The sequence below is a fragment of the Arvicanthis niloticus genome, chromosome X (assembly GCF_011762505.2).
Source record: "Arvicanthis niloticus isolate mArvNil1 chromosome X, mArvNil1.pat.X, whole genome shotgun sequence".
Classification (NCBI taxonomy): domain Eukaryota; kingdom Metazoa; phylum Chordata; class Mammalia; order Rodentia; family Muridae; genus Arvicanthis; species Arvicanthis niloticus.
This window is the reverse complement of record NC_047679.1, coordinates 56,101,163-56,124,558: the sequence shown is the minus strand read 5'-3', so window position 1 is coordinate 56,124,558 and position 23,396 is coordinate 56,101,163. Positions and strand designations below refer to the sequence as shown.

At 39.3% G+C, this 23,396-nt stretch overlaps 1 protein-coding gene across 4 annotated transcripts in view; it reads left to right on the top strand.

Annotated features, from left to right (window-relative positions):
- Positions 1 to 23,396, top strand: part of Phka1 (phosphorylase kinase regulatory subunit alpha 1) — a 112,819-nt gene that overhangs the window by 38,482 nt on the left and 50,941 nt on the right. For all 4 annotated transcript variants that reach the window (XM_076918514.1, XM_034485415.2, XM_034485417.2 and 1 more), the window contains exons 11-14: positions 3,788 to 3,883; positions 4,568 to 4,675; positions 8,941 to 9,019; positions 14,571 to 14,705. In XM_076918514.1, the coding sequence (XP_076774629.1) occupies positions 3,788 to 3,883; positions 4,568 to 4,675; positions 8,941 to 9,019; positions 14,571 to 14,705 (418 nt within the window). The remainder of the gene's footprint in view (positions 1 to 3,787; positions 3,884 to 4,567; positions 4,676 to 8,940; positions 9,020 to 14,570; positions 14,706 to 23,396) is intronic.

Genomic DNA, 23,396 nt, shown 5'->3' with positions numbered 1-23,396 from the left:
AGATCTCTGAAGTGTTTGCAGACAACCTATCTACCCCAGTATAGCTTAACAGCCAAACATTGTTTCTAGCCATTTGCTATCTGTTTAAAGCTTATTTCTGTAATTAACTAAACTAGTACCTAACAAGACAACAAAGTAAGATTATTTATAGGTGACTAAATACTTCCTAAGTTGCATTTCTAATTATCCTAAACAGTTTTCAATAGTATCTTTCATAAGACTAGAACTTTGTTACATTTTAAAATGAATTTCGTATGTACAATACATTAAGCAAGAGTTGAACAAAATAAGCCTAAATTTTTACCAATAATACAATAATCCATGCCAATTAAAATACTTAAGAGTAGTAGATTCAATAATCTACCTTTTATCCTATCATACTGTATACTTCTTGCTGCTGAGCCTCAAGCTAGGGCCCCAAAGCCGATTTCTGATAGCAAAAGATTATATAGTATATCCCTTCTGTCCCTGCACTCACTTCAACAGCACCCCTTACCACAGCATCTACAAACCCTGGGAAGCCTCAGCTTTCTTAGTGAGAACCCATTGCTCCCAGAAAGGGCTCATTAAGTGTCTCTGGCACAAAGTACTCTATTTCTCAGACTTAACACACAGGTCATTTTGAGCTCTGAGATTTTAAGCAGCCTGATTACAATTTCTTTTCAAATGACCAAATTTACTGCAATTGAAGCACTGGGCATTTTGATATAAAAGACCTTGTGCAGCTACTGGGAAAGGTAATGGTAGTAATCTTGTAACCCCAGGCCGCCCCTCCAGTCAAGTTGATTCGAAAGATAAGCACCAGCACCAGAGAAGCCAGGAAAAGTTAAACTCACAGCTGGTGTTCCCTAAGGGAGAAGATATTTGGCTGTTCTCCCAGAGTGCTGGGGGAAAATGTAGTTTACAGCCTGGTAATCCTTTGCTACCTGTTGAGCCAGGCTCCTCCCGTATCACCCAGAATATTATGTTTGTTTATCCCAGACGCCTAAAACCTTGAGCAGTACTTCTAGGCCATAAAAACTCATCACTGTGAGAGATGTCACTTGTAATTTATAACAGCCTCCGTGACTTCTGTGTTATTATGTTCATTTCTATTACTCTCCTTAGACCCTTATCTTGAGCATTGTTTCTGAAGTCAAGAAGAAGCCATATTTCAGATAACGCCATACGTCCTTTGTAAAGAATTTCGGTGTGAACGAGTCTTTAAGCTTTATTGTACTCACATGGCTGAGTTAACTATTACTTGAATTTTTCCAAAATTGGGCTGTATTTAAATACAGCTAAAGTAAAATGATCTGGGTCAGACTTAAGAAGTCCTGACCCAGGACTGGTTACCAAAATTGAGCTAATCCTAGTTTCATTCTTACCTCACTCACCCTGATCATTTTTTGCTGCCTGTCTTAAAGCCTCCAGGAACCCCTCCACAATACTCAAACTGTACGCCAATCTATTAAACACATTTGAACACATTTGTGACTTCATCAATATCCTATTTATACCAGGAACAGCTGGGATGAAGCTGTTGTGTTAAAGAACTATGTACTATGTTTTCTGCCATAAATTACAGGGTTTTGTTTTTGTTTTGTGTGTATGTGTGTGTTTTTTTTTTTTTTTACTTCTTATGAGCTCAAGGCCTTGTATATGCATATGCTAGGCCCACTAAGCTGTATCCTGACCCTTCCCTCTTTTATAGTTTAATGTATTATTATATTTCAGCAAAATGTTAAGTAAATAACATAAACCTGACTATAACAACAGCCAAATCTAGAGAGGAGATATGACAAGGGTAATTGGAAGGTATGTATGAGCAAAGTATAATCATATATACATATGAAATGTCATAATAAAAACCATTATTTTATATACTAATTAATAAAAGTAATTCATAAAAATGTCATTGTACAATCTTAGTCGATGGTCTTGAGAGATTTCTCGGTGGTTATTGCTCTTGCAGAAGACCAAACTTCAGATTCCAGCACCCACATCAGACAGCCCATAACCAGTGGCAACTCCACTTCCAGGGGATGCTAGGCCTCAGCAGGCACACACACACACACACACACACACACAGAGGCACATGTGCACATACATGCAAAAACACACAGATGTGTACATGCATAAATAAAAATAAAACTTAAAAAGAAGTAAAATAAGAGCCAAGTTAAGGACTGGTGCTCTTAATCATAATGCATAGTGGCACATGTCTTTAATCCTAGCATATGGGAGGCAGAAGCAGAGCTCTGAGAGTTTGAGGCCAGCCTGGTGTACAGCATGAGTTCCAGGACAGTCAGAACTACATGGTGTGACCCTGTTTTGAATACAAAACAAAAGCAAACAAATACAAAAACAAAAAAGCATCATTTAAAACTTATTTTAATTGAAATAGAATTGCACCACTTTCCCCATATCCTTTCCTTCCACAAACCCCTCCCAGTTTCTGTCTCTCAAGCCTTATCCACCTACTCTCAAGTTGATAGTGTCTTTTAAACAATACATGTTTACAAACAAAAGCCAGGGGACTGGAGAGATGGATGCTCTTCCAGAGGACTCAGGTTCAATTCCCAGCACCCACATGGCAACTCACAATTGTCTGTACCTCCAGTTCCAGGAGATATGACATCCTCACACAGACATACATGCAAGGAAACCACCAATGCACATAAAAAATAAAAATGTACCATTAAATTTTAATTAAAAATCCTTTGTAAACTAAGTGCTTATTAGTAAACTACAAGTTCGGAACCTCTTTGAACCTAATCTTTATGTTAAAGGACTTCAATTACCCACACCTACTACGATGAAACTCAAATTAAATGCATTAAAATATGCAAAATTTTCATGATACATTTAATGAGTACCTGCTTTAGTTAGGATGCTACTGCTGTGACAAAACACCATGACTAATGGAACTTAGGGAGGAAAGGGTTTATTTGTTTCTGTATCCTGAACCACAGTGTATCGAGGGAAGCCAAGGCAGGAACTCAAACCCATTAGGAACCTGGAAGCAGAAGCTGATGCAGAGGCTATGGAGGAGTACTGCTTACTGGCTTGCTCCTCATGGCTTGCTAAGCCTGTTTTCTCATAGAACCAGTGTAGGGGTCTTGGAGTCAGGACAGAACACACCCAGACACAAAATTTTTAGCACAAAGGAGCAGTGTTTTTACAGGAGTGGTTTATAAAGAGAGAAAAGGGGAAGTCTGTGTTAGGATGAGTTGGTGTGCCCTGATTGGACATGTTAGCCAGTATAGCCAAATAATAAAATTTGATTGTTAGACCTTGTCATTTTGATACTTGGACCTCGTTGATCAATCTCAGGAATGAGTCGGTGGCTAAATAAGGGAATGTACGTTGGGGGCTAGCTTTAGGAAAGTAATCTAACAGTTTAGCAAGAGAGAGGGAAAGGGGAAGACAAGACCTGCCAGTGTCATTGTTGCAATGCTTGAGCCTGTTAAAAAGCCCTTTACCCAGGACCACCACCCTAGGCATGGCACCACCTGCAATGGGCTGGGCTTTCCCCTGTTTATCACTGACTAAGAAAGTGCTTTACAGGCTTGCCTGTAGCCTAATCTTATGGAGGTATTTTTTCCCACTGAGGCTCCCTCCTCTCAGATGATTCTAGTGTATGTCAAGTTGACACAGCACCGTTCCCCGTTTCCTCTCCTTTTTACTTGGTTAAAGAAGCTCTGTGGTAATAGTACCTTCTTTGGCTATATCCTTCTGCTATGATTCCCATATAAAGTCTCTAAAATTTTGGTTTTCTACTTTTCCCTTTTTTTTTTTTTTGCAGGTTCAAGAATATAGAGAGGCTCTTGATGGGGTCCTCATCAAGGGCAAAAATGGAGTCCCGCTTCTTCCAGAGCTGTACAGTGTTCCTCCTGACAGGGTTGGTTGGATAGTGCTGGACTATTGACAGGGAAGGAGCCATGTTTATATAATACTGACTTATCTGAGTCACATAGTGTTTGTGACTTTGAATCTTGTGACTTTAATATTATAAAGTTTTGGTTCTCAGAGTAGGACAACAAAAATACGATTTTATTCCTTCAGAAATAAATTGTTAAAGCAGTCTCAATTATGCTGTTGTGTACAATGAGATGTAAATGAAAGCAGATATCAATTCTGAGAATGATGTAGAGATCAGTAGGTAGAACCAGAGTGATGTCATATGTCAGCTTGTTATCTTCTGATGCCAGTAATCTGAGATGGCTGGTGTAAATCAGACTTAGAAAAATGAAACATGCTGTCTTTGTTTCCCATTGTAAAGGAGAATTAGACATGGTAGAAATACAGTTTTACATTCTGTTGGGGATTTGGAGAATAAGTTGCTATCAGCATCCAGTGTTGCCTGAAAATTTATTATGGGTAGGTTTCATCCACCCCTACTACACATATTCAGTCTGCATTTTCATAAGATTCTTGGGTGATTCGTTCACATATGTAGCTTGAGCACTGTCCTACTTAACTTTTCAATCCTATAAATGATAAATCACAACTTAGTCTTTTATCATCTAGTGTCTTAAGCTTTCTAGTATTGCCTCTCATTTGACCTCTTTATCTCATCATTTAGGTTGATGAAGAATATCAAAATCCTCACACTGTGGATCGAGTCCCCATGGGAAAATTGCCTCACATGTGGGGTCAGTCTCTATACATTTTAGGAAGCTTGATGGCAGAGGTAAGGGAAGACTTCAACGATATCCTACCTTTTGTTTGTTTGGTTGGTTGTTTACCATAGTCACCATAATAATCAGATTTGCAATGAACTCACTAAATTCAGAGAATTTCTTCATCCTTTTATACTTTGACTTAATTACAGCTTTTCCTCTAGCTCTTAAGCATGGGGATATGCCCATTGCTTGACAAAAATCTCTTGCTCCCTGGCAACTGTCTATTCTGCTGCCCATAGCTTCCTACTTGGGCATTATACTTGGTGCTGTTCAGGAGTCAAGTTGCACATCCAGTTACGATTAGTGATTATTGGTGATATATTAATTGCCAACTTTCCTAAGTACCATAAGATTTCATTCCTTAATTCAATTATGTAATCATTTGGGGGGTACTTTGACTATGGTCTTTCAGTTTTATTAGTTAACGGGTTTTTGTTGTTCTTGTGTTTTTTGTTTTTTTTTTTTACTTCTTGTTTTTGTTGTTCTTGTGTTTTTTGTTTTTGTTTTTTACTTCTTGGTGAGGAGCTCCCGAAGTATTCTTTATATCAAATTCTGTTAAGACAGCTCTTAGTGAGGTACTATTTTGTATTCAGTTTGGAGGGGCATGGCATTTTGAGCCTACATAGAAGGATATTTCTCCTAAAAAAAAAGTTTTCTAGTCCTTTCTAGTCCCTATTTTCAACACTGTTGGTTATTTTTTAAAAGACAGTGTCTTGCTATATAGCAGTAGCTGGTCTTGAACTTGCCACATAGACCAAGCTGTCTTGAACTTGTAGTGATCATTCTGTGTCTGTTTCCTGAGTTCTGGGATTACAAGTGTGTTCCATTACACCTGACATCGTTGTTTTGATATGAGAATTCCAAGTTCTTGGAGAATCTAGTTTGTAATTTAGCTGGCATTTCTGAGTAAGATGCTTACATGTTTATATGGCCATTTATTTTCTACAGCTGTGGGTTTTTTGTTTTGTTTTCTGTGGCCATGGCTGTTTGATAATCTTTAATTGACATGAGCTTGGATCTAGCAATAATGGGCATAATGCTTCAAAGTAATCCTTGTCCAGTAACTTTTTTGTCCAATAATAAATGAAATGGGGCAAAAAGGAAGGATTAAGTATTATTAAGGGGAGAGATGGGTGAGTTCATCTTATTTCACAACATATGGAAACTAAGTAAAAAGATTTCCTCTAGTCAAAAAGCACAGCAGGCACATGGACAAACAAGCAAACAATGCTTCTTATCAATTTTTACATTTAATATATTTTGAGAATTCCATGCATGTGTGCTACATTTATATTATTTTCACTCCTTGCTCCCTTTCACATACAGAGCCTGCCAAGTCCATTTAGTGTTGCTTATATGTATATTTAGGATTGACCACTTGGGATTGGATAACCTGTCAGGGGGTTCATTCCTGGAGAAGACTGCTGACTGCTTCTCCCTGTCTCAGCAGCCATTAATTGCCTATAGATCTTTGTCTAGAGTCCCTGAGATTTTCCCCATTCATGTTGCCATGTCTATTGGTGATCTTTATGCAGGTCTTACTTAGGTGACAGTGGTTTTTTTTTAATTTTATGCATGCAGCTTCCCTGTCATATACAGAAAATACAATATATTGCAGCAGATGTCCTGGTTCCCTAGCTCTTAAAATCCTTCTACTTGCCCTTCCATTATGTTCCCTGAGCCTTAGGTATAGGGGTATTGTAGATGTGTTGATAGGGGTTGGGTACCCCAAAGTCATTTGTTCTCTGCATTTTAACCATTTGTGGTTTTCTGTAATGGTCTCTATCTGCTGCAAAAAGAAGCTTCTTTGATGAGAGGTGAGAGCTACCTGTACCTGTGTGTATAAGGATAGGTACTTAGAATTCAGTTAGGAATTAATACTGGTTCAGGAAAATGGCAGGAGTAGGTTCTTCACTAAGTTTCATAACACCAACAGCCAGGGGTAATTGACTAGGTCTCCAGTATCAGGCATGAGTTCCCTCCTATTGGGCAGTCCAACTAGACAATCATTGGTTGCCTCTATGAGATAATTACAACTATTGGACCCTTGGGGATAACTTGCCATACTGGTCATAGGTTGTGGTTCATAGGTTTCACAACTGGCCAGGACTATTGCTTAGCACTTTTGGTCATTAGAAGTCTAATGATTAGGTGGGAAGTTTTCTGGTCGTTTCTGGTTTAATTCCTTCAAATTCTGTGTCTAAAGATATGGTGTCTTTAGCTATTAGATCTTACCTCCAAGTCATGTGAGGCAACCAAGGAAGATGACAGTAACCTACATTTGTACTGTTCTTTCTCTCTCTCTCTCTCTCTCTCTCTCTCTCTCTCTCTCTCTCTCTCTTTCTCTCTCTCTCTCTTTCTCTCTCTCTCTCTTTCTCTCTCTTTTTCTCTCTCTCTGTCTTTCTCTCTCTCTCTCAAACACACACATACATACTACATGCTTAAATAAACATAAAATGTTTCCCTGTGGTTTTTCCAAGCATCCTTAGTATTATTTATCCCTTTGCCATCCTTCTCCCTTTCCAGTTAAATCTTCCCACCCCATTTTCCCCATTTCTTTCTTTTTTAAGACATTAACTTTTTGCTCATTTGTCTGTCATACTATATAAATATATTCAGAGAAGGTAGTGAAATAACCAGAAATTTTCTATTTATTTATAATTTTATAACCTACTTTTCTTCCAAAAAATAAGGATTTGTGGCACCCACTAAATATAAACCAGACAAAATTAATTTGGAAATGAGTTCTGGGATTTCAAGCATTTTAATACAGGGCAAATGTTTATCTTCTTTCTGTAATTCCCCCTAAAATACTAACTCTACTTTTTTTAACAAAAGAAAGATTATTATTTTTAAAATTTATTTTATTATCTTTTTTACTTACTTATTTATATGTATGGATGCTTTGATACTACACACCATATGTGTACAGTGCCTGTGGAGGGAGAAGAGGCATCAGCTCATCTAAAACTGGTATTAGACAGCTGTGAGCTTCCAAGTTGGTGCTGGGAATGGAACCCAGGTCTTCTGGAATGCCAGTCTGCATACAGGGTGCTATCTGAGAGGATCCGGGGGGGGGGGGGGCTCTGACCCAGCTAGAGTAGCCAAAGGATTACAGCTATCTGAGAGGAAGCAAGAGCAAGGCGGGCTATTGGGCTTCTTCTGTGACCACAGCTTCCCTGGAGTCAGTGGCAGACAGTGGGATACAGCAGACAGCTAGGGGCCAATGTTGGGGTCATCAAGCAAGAAGTGGCTGAGGTCAGGCTCATATACCCAGCTAGTTGGGCCAGGTGAGGTCCAGCTTTGGGAGAAAAAACTCTTCCCTGAAGTGTTACAGCTCGTTAAGACAGGCACTCTCAGATGATCTTTGGTGAAATAACTCATGCACTTTGTTCCTTGCGGATAGGACATTATAAATCTATGGAGGTGGGTTGGGATCTAGAAGCAAATGTTTTCTATTGGCTTGATCTGAGATATTAGGGATGCCTCATCTGCATGTGAAAGGACTCCAGGTTTTGTTTCTATGTGACTGATTGTCACAGTTCTCTCAATGGGGTGTTGTCCAGGCCAGCTGGACAATCAAGTGGGACCCTTAGACCCTGTGGAGAGGACTGAGATTCGAGAGAAAATAAGGAGGCACAGCAAGTCAAGAAGTCTGATCAAGCTGGCAAAGATTTTTGTTCACACAGGTTCTATACTCTGAAAACAGGATATGGGAAGGGGTAGGAAAGGAAAGAGGGATTTGCAGGTGGAGGAAGCTAGCTGCAGCTGCAGGGCCTAAGTTATTCTCACAAAGCCTTTCCCTTACCAGGGGTTCTGAAAACATCTAGCAGGATGTTGTCTTAATCTAGAGATCAGGAGGAAGGGTTACTAAGGTGGGTTGCTATGAGGCCTTGTTTGAAGTTCTGAGAACTGACAAGTGAATCATGGAAGGTAAGCAGAAAGAATAGTAGGTAGGAGAGCCAAGAGTGAGTGTTTGCCGAGAGTAAGGCTTTGCCATGGCTTCCCATAGGGTGTCATGGTCATGTGTGACAGGACAGGAACTTGGTCAGGAATATATTTAAATACCTACTAGACATCTACTGTTCTCAATTATGAGAATTGCAGGAGTTTCTGAATCTGCTCTACCTTATCAGGTTTTCTGTCTGGTAGCACAGGTCCACTGACCCACACTGGAAGAGCAGCCAGTGCTCTTAACTGCAGAGCCATTTCTCCAGTATCCTAGCTTTGTTTTTTGAGGCTTATTAATTTTGTTTTTATGGGTTTTCTTCAGGGATTTTTAGCTCCTGGAGAAATTGATCCCCTGAATCGTAGGTTTTCTACTGTGCCAAAGCCAGATGTGGTGGTTCAAGGTATGTATTACTCTCAGAAACAGAAATATTATATTAAAGGTCTAATTAGGCAGAGATTTGAGGGCTTTGTGTTAGACTTCAAGTCTGTAACAAATTTGGTTTAGTTTAGTTTCAAAATTACTGTTAATAATAAATTAATGAAAGATTATCTCAGAGGATTATAAAATAATATTTGATATACCTCATTTCTGGGAATTCTTTTTGTTAAAATTTCATGACATTTGATTCTACTGGTTACTATTAGATTCTTTTTAACCACATTTTCTCTGCTTTTCCACTAGTATTCCTTTCTTTTCATAACCTCCTATGTCTTTACATCCTTTCTGCATTAGGCTGTTAGGCCTGCATCCCTCATAGTACATTTGCTTCTAATCATTATCTTACTAAGGAATATGTCTTAAAATTTTCCATATAGAATCAACTTAAATGTGAGAGTATCTACAGTATGCAAAACACTGAACTGAGTTCCCTAAACATTAAGAATCTAAGTCTTTGGCTGTGTGTAATAGTATATGTGTTTAATCCCAGCAGTGGTGAGCCAGAGGCAGGCAGATCACTGAATTCAATTCTAGCTTCTTCTATATCAGGAGTTCCAGGCTAGCCAACGATACACGGTGAGACTGTCTTAGGGTTTTTATTGCTGTGAAGAGACACCATGGCCAAGGCAACTCTCATAAAGGAAAACATTTAATTAGGGCTGGCTTACACTTCAGAGGTTTAGTCTATTATTGTCATGATGGGAAGCATGGCAGCGTGCAGTCAGACACGAAGCTACAGAGATAGCTCAGAGTTCTACATCCAGATCAGCAGGCAGCAGGAAGAGGAGAGAGACGGCATCTAGCTTAAGCTTCTGAAACCTCCAAGCCCACCTTCAGTGACACACTTCTTCCAACAAGGCCACACCTACTCCAAAAAGGCCGCACATCCAAATCCTATCAAATAACACCATGCCTTATGGGCCTATGGGAGCCATTTTTATTCAAAGTATCGCAGAGATCCTGTCTCAAAAAAATCCTACTCCGAATTCCAATGAATGAACTCTGTGTTAAACACAAAATACAGAAAGCTGGTCTCTTTCCTATCCTTCTTACTTCTTTCAAAAATGTTGCTATTTTTATCTTCCTTGTTTCTTTCAATATTTCCATTACCCTTGTTTTGAGAGTAGACATCTTGATGTGAATTTTCTTCAACATCACTCTTCAATATGGTGTTTAAGTCCTACTATGAAGATTCTTTAAGATGTTCTTAGTCACTTGGATTTCATGTAGATTCTGAATGGGAAATCAGCCTATTTTCTAAAGCTTCTTATACTTGATACTGTATGTGATCATATAGGTGTCTTTGCTTCTCATTGTTACTAGCAAATGTTATATAGAAACTATTATTCTTCATCCCCCATAAAAAGTCATGTTTTTCCTCTGAGGTTTAAACCTTCTTGCTATGTTGATCTATTTTTTTCTAATTCATATATTTATGACTTTGAAGCTCAACTCACAGTCTTCCTCCTCCTCCCAAAATTCTGTCATAAAACTAGATTTCAGCATTGGTGTGGATGCTATCTACTATTTTTATCCTTAACATTTTTGGGTATCCATGACACTAGTACCCTTTCTCTGTATCTTTAGTTTATATACCATGTCTCAGTTACTTTTCTATTTGCTGTGACAAAACACCATGACCAAGGCAGCTTATAATATGGAACATTTAATTTGGGGCTTGCAGTTCCAGAGGTAGAGTCCTTGACCACCATGACAGGAAATGTGGCAACAGGCCAGCAGATGTGATGCTGAAGCAGTAGCTGAAAGCTTCCATTCTTAAACCTCGAGGTTTGGCTCCTGCAGTTAGGAGCCAAAGATGGAGACAGAGAGGGAGACAGGGAGAGAGGGAGGGGTACAGGGAGGGGGGAGAGGGAAAGGGACAGGGAGAGAATATGAAGTAACTAGGAATGATGTGGGGCTTTTGCTACCTCTACTGAGACACTTCCTCTGAGGAAGCCATGTCTCTTAATCCTTCAGCTGAGGATTAAGCACTTAAATAAAGGCTATAGGGGCCCATGTCATTCAAACACCACACACACCAAGGGTCCAAACTTTTGGACCTTATGGGTGTGTCATTCTTGTGTTCTGCTAACAATGTATCTTGGTTTTCCCTCCCTTCTATTTGTCTCTAATTTTTCCTCATGTTTGATCATCTAAATATCACATTCACCATTGCATCATATTGTTGCTATATCCACCAGAACTATTATAGTTCAAGATCAATTGTATAGGCTACACTTTCTGATCTAAACCTACTAAAAGATATTATAGGAAAAAAATACATGATAAGCAGAGAGGTGGCATTGACTGTCCATAGTTTCCAACTATGCTTTCTGTTTGTTAGTTTTTATTCTTATTATTAGACAGCATTTTCATATTTTTTCAGCTGTGCCCTCTGTTTTCAACCTAATATTTGGACTGCTACATCATGCCAGACCGTGTTCATATTCTGATGTTTTTTCAGTTTCCCAACTCTTCCCACCCCTACAATCGTACCCATACTTGCTTCCTTTCTTTAGTCTCTGAAAAAGGTATTTATTTTCCTATTCACGACAAATTCCCCTTTTGGTACTTGATCTTATAATCTTCTTTACAAATAGTCTTTTTTTTTTTTTAACTATTTAGATTTCCCCATTCCAGTTTCTTTATCTATTGTTATATTAATCTCTATCTGGCTTTCAGATGTGGCTTCTTTTCACATTGATATTTCTGCCTCTTTATAGTCAATTAATTCTCCAGTTCTTTATAATGTGGTTTAATACTCTGAAATATTCTTGCTTAGTTTCCAGAGGCCTTGGCAATGTCAGTCTTAGATATTTTATAATCAGAATATTAGCAGATCTTTTAGATCGACTTGTCACATATCTTTCTAGAAACTTAATTTCTACAATGTCCATGATGGTATGTATTTGTAGATCTCATTCATTCTGTTTGAAGTGCATTTTTACCTTATTCTTGACTTTCTCTTTTATTTCCCTTGAGCTATTGGTATTCCTGAGAGTTCTATCCATAGCCTATCATTTCCCTTGTTCTGAATAATCAATCACATTTCCCAGCCACATTCCAAAGTCTTTCCCTTTTCCCTCACCCTCACATGATACAAGAACTTCCCCTTGTCCCAGGCTTATCCTTATTGATCTATTACTGAGTTTTCTCAAAGTGATAGTCCAGTTTCTCTTTTCTTCATTATATATTCTGTTCTCATCTCATGTGTTTCTAATGACTTCTGACTTGAATGTGTCTATGCACTGAAGACTCAACATAACTAAAGCTGATCAGCTGGACCCTCCTACTATATCAGCTAATCCTGCTATCCCTTCTGTGTCTGTATCATTAAATACTCCCAGCATACAGAAATGAACACCTAAAGAACATTTTTTCAATTCCTATTTATTCCTCTCTGATTTCCTGTGTTTATATAACAAGTTGTTGCTCTTTTACTTCTCAAGTCACTCTAAAATCCATCCTGTTTTTGACAGTGTCAATAACGAGATTGTAATGTAAGTTATCAACACACATGCCCTCTTACTTTACTGCGTTAATTTTGAACTGATATTTCTGCCTCCAGTCCAGGTCCAATACAGTCTGTTAGCTTATTATTTTGCTTTTTAAAAATCATTGTAGCCCACACAAAGAAGTGTCCATTCATTCTTTAATTATTAACTTGAGTGTACTCTTTTTAAGATGCAACATGGGTATATTATTCCTCTGATTACAACTCTGCAGGAGCTTCCTATTTCAGTTCTTTTGACATGGCTTACAAAGACTCTTTGTAGTTCACTCTATTTCTTTTCACTGCTCCTCTACAATCATTATTCCTTCTACAAAGAATTTGGTTCACAGGCTGAGGGTGTAGCTCAGTGGTACAAGTGACTGGCTGTTCTGTGAAGGCCTGGCTTCATTCCCCAGCACAACAGGAAGCAGAGCAGTAAAAGCTAACTTTGTAACTTTGTCCATGCTGTGTCTTTTATCTGAAACAGTTTCTCCCTTACTCTTACCATCACCTCTGTCAGATTAACTTCTTTCTGCCCTCCATCAGGACTCATTATATCCATGTATATACCCCTTGCATCTGACATCATACTCTCAATAGTTTATAAATATAAGCAAGAATATAGTTGCTAGGGGTTGAATATATTGGGACCTCAAAGGGTTATTTACCTTGATTCTCCTTTAGTCCCTTTTACTCCTGTAACCAACTCTATTGCCCCCTATAGAACCATGAAGTTCTATAGAATGCAGCTGGTGCTCTTGATTGATAAGTTGTCTCTCCAGCACTCCATTTATCTTTTGTCTTCCTCACCAATTTACTCATTATTTCAAGTCCAGGTAGCTACCAGTTCTTTCAGGCTACTTTCCTTTACTTGATTTTTTTTTTAATTTAATACATATAGTTGTTTTATCTGAATGTATGTCTGAGCACCAACATGTGTGCCTGGTGCCCTCAAATGGCATTGGATCCCCTAGAACTGGAGTTATAGATGGTTATAAAGCCATATGTACAGATAGATATTGGTAACTGAATCTGGGTCCTCTAGAAAAGCAGCCAGTGCTTTTAACTACTGAGCCATCTCTCCTGCCCCCAACTCTACCTTTCTTGAAACCAACCTGCCTAACTCCAGACTAGGTAAATGGCACTTCTGGGTGGTCTCATGATTCTATACATATCTCCATTTACCTAGGGTCGTTTTCTATTGAATTCACATGTCCTTTTACCATAACACTGGGAGCTTCTTACAGGAGAAAACTACTTTATTCATCTCTATATTCCTTAACCACCTTCCCTGCAAACCCATAACTGTCAGACCTGTATATTGCTGACTCAGACTGTCATCCTCAGTTTACTCTTCGTCTTCCATTCTCTAGCTATAGGGCAACTCTGGTGTTTCAGATGTTCTCTATTACCCTCACACTCCTAGCACTGATATCAAATGTGCTTATATTGAAGAGCCTGTACAGTCAGCTTTCACTATCACTATCAGCAAAAAAAGACTCATGATTAAAAATGTCTCACTACAACATGGAATCTGATAAATACTGAAGAGCCATTCATTAGGCGCACACAGGTACCTAGCCAAAAAAGCTCCATCTCATATTCTAGTCATGTTCTTTCCTAGTTATGTAATTTTTAAACTCTAGAATGATCCCTAATTCATCAGAATTCCTCAATAATACTTTCCTCTTTCCTCCCCCAAAAGAAATTATGCACTTTAAAATATTTCTAGGGGTCTGGAGAGATGGCTCAGCTCAGCAAATGAGAACATTTGTTCTTGCAGAGGACCCAGATTCACTTCCCAAAACCCACATGGTGGCTTAAAATGGTCTATAACTCCACTTTCAGGGGATATGATGACTCTTCAGACCTCCATGGGCACCAGACGTTTATGTGGTACATGAATATACATGCAATGAAAACACTCATACACATCAAGTAAATAAATCTAAAAGATATTTTTAAATTTTCTATTGAACTAAAAACCTTCTGTTGACCTCATCTTCTTTCTTTACTATAGTCTCCATTCTGGCTGAAACAGAAGAAATCAAGGCCATTTTGAAGGACAAAGGAATCGATGTGGAGACCATCGCTGAAGTGTACCCCATAAGAATACAGCCAGCTCGTATTCTTAGCCACATTTATTCCAGTCTAGGTAAGGAGATTGACCGGCCTGCTAAAATCAAGGTGTTAGGGGATGCTGGCTGGTTTCTTTCCATTTCCCACCCCAATCCCCATTTCTTTAACTTGTATTGCTTTATTACATTGGATTCAAGAAATAATTTAGACTCTGGAATCCTTTATAGTAGAAGGTGTGACCCATATTAGAGATGGGTCTTTCTACTTCAAAAGATCTGGATTAATGACATCTTCTCATGTTAAAGATCTGGATTAGAAGTGGATCTTCCTGCTTCAAATGATTAAGCAAACGTCTCTCACAGGTGTGCCCAGACATTTTTGTGGTTTTAGTTAATTGCAGATGTAGTCAAATTAACAACCAAGAATAGCCATCACAAGTCCACCCTTGTCAACTTGACATGCAATCCTGTCTCCTTAAACCATGCTTAACTTTGAAACGAAACAATAACTAAGTCATAATTATAATATTATGTAACTATCCTATGAATAATAGCAAATTCTTTATGTATTTAACCAGGTTATAATAATTCCTGACATGATATATGTATTTGTTGTACAACTGCAACCATGTCATAAATTTAGAATAAGTGGCAATGTCACTTAAGTGCTGTTCTTTTAGTATCTCGAACTGAAGAATGCTAACCATTGATATTCTCTTAATTGATGTTACATTGCCTGATAAATTGAGGAAAGAGCTGGTTGGTGATGGTCCATGCCTTTAAACCCAGCACTTGGCAAAGGCAGCCTGGTCCACAGAGTGAGTTCCAGGAGAGCCAGTGCTACACAGAGAAATGCTGTCAAAACCAACCAACCCCCACCCAAAAAAAGAGAAGAAATTGAAGAAAGAAAACACAAATATCTATACAAATGCATTCTTAACAAAATATGACAGAAATACTCATGTCAATTATAATCCTCATTTCTGCAACTGGTCACGTGGCCTTAGCTGGTATTTAAACTACCTTCTACTACCCATTTTGTATATCCTACACCCTTGGCAAGTACCCCAGCAAGTTTTAGCTCTTTTCCTGTAGGAGTAACCCATTTCTTCATTCCTGGTGGGTCTGTGCTCTTTGTTATCCTGCCTGAATTAGGTGGTTATAGTTTTCTATTGACAACAAAGGAGATGGTAGGACCTAGAGACTCCCTAAAGGATCTCCTGCATACCAGATATAATCTTTCTTAGCTTTATTTTGGAGAAGCAATCCAATTTTCCCCTTGGTAATCTGGATCAATCACCCATCCTAAGACTGTTATTCCTTTCTTGGCCTGTTGGCATAAAAGCACTAGAAGTCCAAAGTGGCCAATACAGGGTCCAAGGGTTCAATAGTATATTTGTTACGGCTCCTGGCAGGACTGCTTCCTCATTCTGGAACCAAAACTTCTAGGCCAGAAGAATTTTGAGGTCACAGGAACAGGAAGCAAAAATTTTCCTAGTGGGTCACTAGGGGTCATAGTAAGTGGATTCTCTTTCCACCCCTTGATTCCTGGACTATGGATCCTTGCTATGGCTGTACCATATACTGGATGCTAATTCAAAGCATATACCACCTTTTGGAGACCCCTGTCCCAGCCCTTGAGGCTTCTGCCACTTAATTGGCACTGTAACTGTGTCTTCAAAAGGCTGTTCCATCTTTCTATCAGGCCAGCTGCTTCAGGGTGGTGGGGAACATGGTAAGACCACTGTCATACTTCTCTGGCTGTGATGTGAGTTCCTTGGTCAGAAGCAATACTGTGTGGAATACCATGAGAGCAGGTCAGGCATTCTATAAGACCATGATGGTGGATTTGGCAGAAGCAGGAAAGGCACATCTATAACTAGAATAAATGTCTATTCCATAGTTGTCCTTTTCATGGAGGACATGGTCCAGTATAGTCAGCTTGCTATATCCAGGGCTTAGGGTTGGTTTCTGTTGTAGTAGATCTGGCTGGATTGTAGGGGAATTCAAGTGCAGGGAAGTGGGAGTGGGTGAATAGGTGGGGGCACACCCTCATATAAGCAGGAGGAGGTGGGATGGGATAAGGGGTTTTCTGGGGGGATGGGGAAAGGGGATAACATCTAAAATGTAAATAAATAAAATATAAAAAAAAAACAGATAATGGGACTGACTATTGCAGTTGAGCATTTGAGACTTTTTGTCAATAGTTAAATATTACCTGTATTACTGGGACTCCTTATAATTGTCAAGGATAAGGTGTCGGGGACCGCTCTGCCAAATGTTGGAACCTGCACTGCCAAAAGCTTGGGGGCCAAAATTGTTAGAGCCCGCACTGCCCCAAGCTTTGGGGGCTAAATTGTCCTGGATCATACTGATGCTCCGATCTGTGGGTCAGGGTTCAGCAAGAGAGAGAGTGAGGGCAGACTCGAAGAATGGAGACTAGACAGAGTGTGATTCAGTCCCATTTATTCTCAAGTCTCTCTTCTCTCTTTCCAAGTCCCTTGTTCCTAGTCCAAGTCCCAAGTCTCGAGTTCCTAGTCCCTAGGTCCTAGTCTCTAGTGCCTCCAAGTTCCAAGTTTCCAGTCACCTCTTCTGTCTGCCTCCTGCTTTTTTAAGTCTCACTTCTTAAGTCATGCCTTTAAGTTTCCTCTAAGTCACACCTTTAAGTCACACACACCCAAGGGAAAATCCTGGGTATATAAAACAAGATGTTATCAGAATGTGCTCAGCTGTTGTAGGCTGTTGAAAACAAGTCTCTTGTCAGGGTAGATGGCTCAAGATGGCTGCAAGGATAATAGCCGCCTTCTGTCGGCGCTCCACACATGGGTCCATCCCTATGTGCTCCCAGGCTGGTGGTTTAGACCCTGGGAGCTTTGGTTGGTTTGTATTGTTGCTCTCCCCATAGTTATATTATGTACATATTAATTTATGTTTGTGTTTACCTAACTTTTTAATATGCATCTTATATTGAAATAAATGTTATTTTAGAAAATTATAATAATTATCACCTTATTTTGATTGTCTGAATGGTTTCCAAAGCTTTTGTCCTTCTAAAATGCCTACGTATAGATCATTGTTTTCCTTGAAGTATATTTTCAGACAGGGATTCTGGGTATGTATAAGATTATCTTCCTAGCATTTAAAACATGCTGCCTGACTATTCCTCAGAAAAAACAAATAATTAATAGCATTGCTTTTTTTATATATCAACAATACTATTCCTTTCTGTTTTTAACCACCCCACCAACTTACTTACTAAGAGGAATTTTTAAATCAGTAATAGCTATTATTCCATCAGCCAGTCCACTTAAACATTGAAGTGATCATATATTGAGTCACTGTATACTGTTTTGATTTGGTTTTGTTTTTTTTTTCTTTTTTATTGGATATTTCATTTATTTACAATTCAGATGTCATCCCTTTTCCCCATTTCCCCTCCCTAGAACTCCCTCTCTTATACCCCTCTTCCTTTATGCTTTTATACCATTTTGATTAAATGCATGTATTAAGGTCAGTTCTAGGTTGAGGACCTAGCAATACAATAGATGCAAATAGTCAAGGAACAAGCAATACAATAAACACAAATAATCAAAGAAAAAGCAAGGCATTAAACTCAATTACATGAACACTCCCATGATTACTGTTTCTACAGGCTTATCAGGATGACCAAAGTATCTGAGCCTGCTTCCCTGTCCTAGCCCAAGGCCATTTTTATGTCTGAAGCCTACTTCATTGTTCTAGCCTAAAATTCTTGTCTGAAATTGCTTCTTTGTTCTAGCCTAATATTTGGATTCCTGCCTGAGATTACTTTGTTGTAGCCTAAGATTTAGATTCCTACCTGAAATTACTTCTTTGTTCTAGCCTAATGTCAGATTCCTGCCTGAAGCCTACTTCCTTGTCCTTGGCCAATGTCATATTCCTGCCAAGCAGCCCATTTCCTTGTCCTTAGCCCATGTCAGATTCTTGCCAAGCAGCCCCAAAGGCTCTCCACCTCTCCCCTTTTTTTATTTCATTAACAAGACTGAGCCTGTCTTAGATCATTCTGACAAGAATACCTTTCTTACCCATCATGGAATATGCATTATCAAAAGCAATGCACTTCTGTATTTGGTTGGTAAGGCTCTGTGCAGAATCTTACCTGTCCTTGGCTTGCCAGCCTGTTAAATTAATAACTCTGTCTGGGGGTTCATTATCAGTTTCAAGTCATGTACTTTGGCTGACAACATGTTGATGTAGTTAGAGACAAGCTTTAACACGATGGGCAGGAATAAAAGTATTCTCAGGACAAAAAATGCTAGCCTGATCAAGCTATATATGCCATTCCTGAGGTTTGACCAAAATGGAAATACTGACCTCAGGCCATGGATAATTTTATCGGCCTTATCTGTAGCATCAAAGCTCAACAGAGCAGCATTCTTTAAATTTATAATCTCACTATACAAAGTTAACACACCCAGAGAGGTGTTAGGATTATGCCAAATATCCTACAGGTGTCTTTAAACTTTTTTACTGGCTTCTAATGGTTATTGTTTACATGCATAATCTCATTCACATGTATATGTCACCTTGTGGCTATATTCACTACTGTTTTTTTCTTTCCTAGTACTTCATTTTAAAATTTCTTAATCTTTTCTGAAACATTTATATTATTTTTTGAAATTAAAATATAATTTTATAAATTTCTCCCTTCCTTCCTTTTTTCCTTTCTTCCTTCCTTCCTTCCTTCCAGCTCTTCCCATGTAACTCCTTACTCTCTCATATTCATGGATTAGATTTATTTATTATACACATACCCCTAAAATTTTAAACACAACCTATTTAGTCTGTATAATTTATTGTGCATAAGATTACAGGGCTAATAGAAATCCTGCAGAAGAAGGGGAGAAAGGATTGTAGGAGCAAGATGGGTCAAGGACACCAAGAAATCACAGGCCATAGAATGAACAAAGCAGGCCTACAGAGACTCAGGTGACAATCAAGGAGTCTGCATGGCTCTGTACTAGGTCTTCTGCATATATGTTCTGACTGTGTAGCTTGGTGTTCTTGTGAGACTCCCAAAAATGGGAATGGCAGGTGTATCTGACTCTTTTGCCTGTATTTGGTACCCTTTTCCTCTTCCTAGGTTGCCTCATCCAGCCTTGATTTGAGGGTTTGTACCTAGTCTAATACTATGTTCAGTGGATATCCCTGGTAGGCCTGCTGTGTGTATGTGTGGGTGTGTGTGTGTGTGTGTGTGTGTGTGTGTGTGTGTGTGTGTGTTCTAAGTGAAACAGAGGAATTGATCTGGGGGGAGTGGAGAGACAGGAAATCGTGGTCAGAATGTAATATATAAGAGAAGAATAAAAGTTTAGGAAAAAGATTTCAAGGCTGACTGTTTAATATTGGATAAACCAATTTGGGAATTCTTCACTGGGGAAGAGTATTTCTTCGGCTCTCAGAATTCTTTTTCTAGGTAGAGATCCCATGAGATTTACCATTCCATGTTAGTGTGTCTATTGGTGTCATCCTTGTTCAAGTCTTTAGGCAGCCACATTGATCAGACTTCCTGGGTGAAGTTTCTTCGACGTTTCTAGGATATGAATCTCACAGCAAACTTCCTCTGGCTCTTACAGTCTTTCTACTCCTAATCCCATGCTTTTACTGTGATCCCTGAGCCATATGTGCAGGAGTTGTGTTACAGATGGATCAGTTGTGTCAGGATAGTCAATATTCTCTGCAATTTGAACAGTTGATATTTTATGTAATTGTCTCTGTCTATTGCAAGGAAGTTTGTTTTTAAAATGAGGAGTTAGAACTATACTCATCTGTGGATTTAAGGATAAATATTTAAATATAGTTAGGGATTGTGTAGGGTTAATAAGGTAGCATCACTTCACTAGCACTGGGTAGTTGACTAGGCTTCCAGTACCAGGCACAATTTCACTTTTGTTGTGTGGGTTTATTTCAGTTAGAGAACTGTTGGTTACTGCCACATAAGGAGGTGCAGGGGAGGAGGAGCAGCTATTTGTCTGGATATTTTTTCTTTTAGCTTTTTGTTCATTTATTCGTCTTAGTTTCTTAGGCCTCCTAGTGTGTTTTTATAATATCTTTTCTTCTTCTTCTTCTTCTTTTTTTTTTTTTTTTTTTTTTGGCTGTCTTAATATAAGGACTAGAAAACCTAAGTCTATTCCATTATACCTGAAGCTGAAATTGGTCGGCTTTTAAAATAATTTTTATTTATATTGTTGTGTTGTGTGTGTGTGTGTGTGTGTGTGTGTAATGTGAGAAAGCATCTAGGCTGGCTTCTAACTCGAAATCCTCGTGCTACTATTTACTTCTTGCCTACTTTGTACGGGAATTATGTGTTTGATTGGCTTAGACACACACAGACTTCTGTTAATTAACAGGAACAAAAGTTACCCATTTGTAAATAAAGAATTAAATTATGGCCTTCCGTAAATGGAACCAGGACTGAGCAGATCCCAGACGGCAGCTCTGCCTGCAATCACACATACCAGAACCCAGAGGAAGCCGGGCATCCCAGGAGCTCTAACCCGGACAGTATCTTAGGTAACGGACAGCAACGTCCACCAAATAAAAACAGGAGTAACTGGGACCCACAAGGACCCAGAAAGTCACTCCCGCCTAGAGCACTGATTCCTTCCAGTCTGGCCAGAGCACTGAGCAGATCTTGGGTGGCAGCTCTGCCCCCAATCTCTTAAGAACCCAGAGGAAGCCAGGATCCCAGGTGCTCATCTAGCTCCAGCAGTATCTTAGGTAAGCAGACAGCAAGGCCCGCCCCAAACAGGGAGGTACTGTGACCCACAAGGACCTAGGAAGTCAATCCTGGCCCAGCAGCACTGGTTTTCTTCCAGTTTGGGCCCAGGAACTGAGGCAGATCCCAGATGGCAGCTCTGCCCCAATCCACAGAACCAGAGAAGCAGGGCTCCCAGAGCTCTAACATGGGCCTATGCCTGTCATGCGCCTGAGCACTGAGCAGATTTGGGGCCCCAGCGCTTACCCCAATATTTACACCCCACCCCACAAAGTTCTAGTAAAAACCAAGATAATAGGAAGACAGGCTCCAGTCAGAGACAGGGCAGGTAACACTAAGGAGATACAGATGGCAAAAGGCACACAAGAAATAAGCATCAGCACCCAGGGTACTTTGCATCATTAGAACCTAGTTCTCCCACACAAGAAAATCCTGAATTCCCCAAAGTACTAGGAAAAAACAAAATTCATATTTAAAATCACTTTTCTACTGATGATGATAGAGGACTTTAAGAAGGACATCTTAACACTCTCAAAGAATTTGGGGAGAACACAGGTGAACAGGTAGAAGCCCTTGAAGTGGAACACAAAAATCCCTTGAAGAATTACAAAGAGAACACAACCAAACAGGTGAAGGATTAAACAAACCATCCAGGACATAAAAATGGAAGTAGAAACAATAAAGAATCACAAAGGGAGACTATCCTGGAGATAGAAAACCTAGGAAAGAAAACAGGAGTCATAGACACAAGCATCAACCACAGAATAAAAAGATAGAAGAGAGAATCTCAGGTGCAGAAAGATACATTAGAAAATATTTGACACAACTGCCAAAGAAAACGCAAATGCAAAAAGTTCTTAACACAAAATATCCAGGAAATCCAGGACACATGAGAAGACAAAACCTAAGGGATAATAGATATAGATGAGAGTGAAGATTCCCAACTTGAGGCCAACAAATATCTTCAACACAAATTATAGAAGAAAACTTCCGAACCTAAAGAACACGATTCCCATAAACATACAAAAAGCCTACAGAATGCCAAATAGACTAGACTAGAAAGAAATACCTCCTGTCACATAATAATCAAAACACCAAGACATAAAACAAAGAAAGAATATTAAATGCAGTAAGGGAGAAAGCCAAGTAACATATAAAGGCAGACCTATCAGAATGACACCACTTCTCACCAGATACTATAAAAGCTATAGATGCTGGACGATGTCATACAGACCCCTAAGAGAACACAAATGCCAGCCCAGGTTACTATACCAGCACAAACTCTCAATACCATAGGTGGAGAAACCAAGATATTCCAAGACAAACCCAAATTTACACAATATCTTTCCACAACCCAGCATTACAAAGAATAATAGCAGGCAAACTCCAGTAAAAGGAGAGAACTTATACCCCAGAAAGAGCAAGAAAGTAATCCTCTTCCAACCAATCCAAAAGAAGAATGCCACACAAAGATAATTTCACCTCTAATAACAAAAATAACAGGAAGCACAGTCACTGTTTCTTAATATCTCTTAACATCAATGGACTCAATTCCCCATTAAATTGACATAGGCTAATTGACTGGATACTTAAACAGACCCAGCATTTTGCTGCATACAGAAACCCACCTCAGTGCAAAGACAGACTCTACTTAGAGTAAAAGGCTGGAAAAACAATTTTTCAAGCAAATGGTCCCTAAGAAGCAAGCTGGAGTAGCCATTCTAAAATCTCCTGAGACACAAAGGGAGGGACTCATGGCTCCACCTGTAATAGGTAGTTGACGGTGGCCTTGACAGGCAATCAGTGGAAGTGGACACCTTGGTACCTGAAAGTTTGGATTCCCTAGTTTTGGGGAATTGCAAGAGCAGGGAGACGAGATGAGAGGATGGTGGGAGCATACCCTCATAGTAATTGGAAGGTGGGGGGATGGGGTAAGGTGTTAGGCAATCAGTGGAAGTGGAAGGGCCTGGTACCTGAAAGTTTGGATTCCCTAATGTTGGGAAACTTGAGAGCA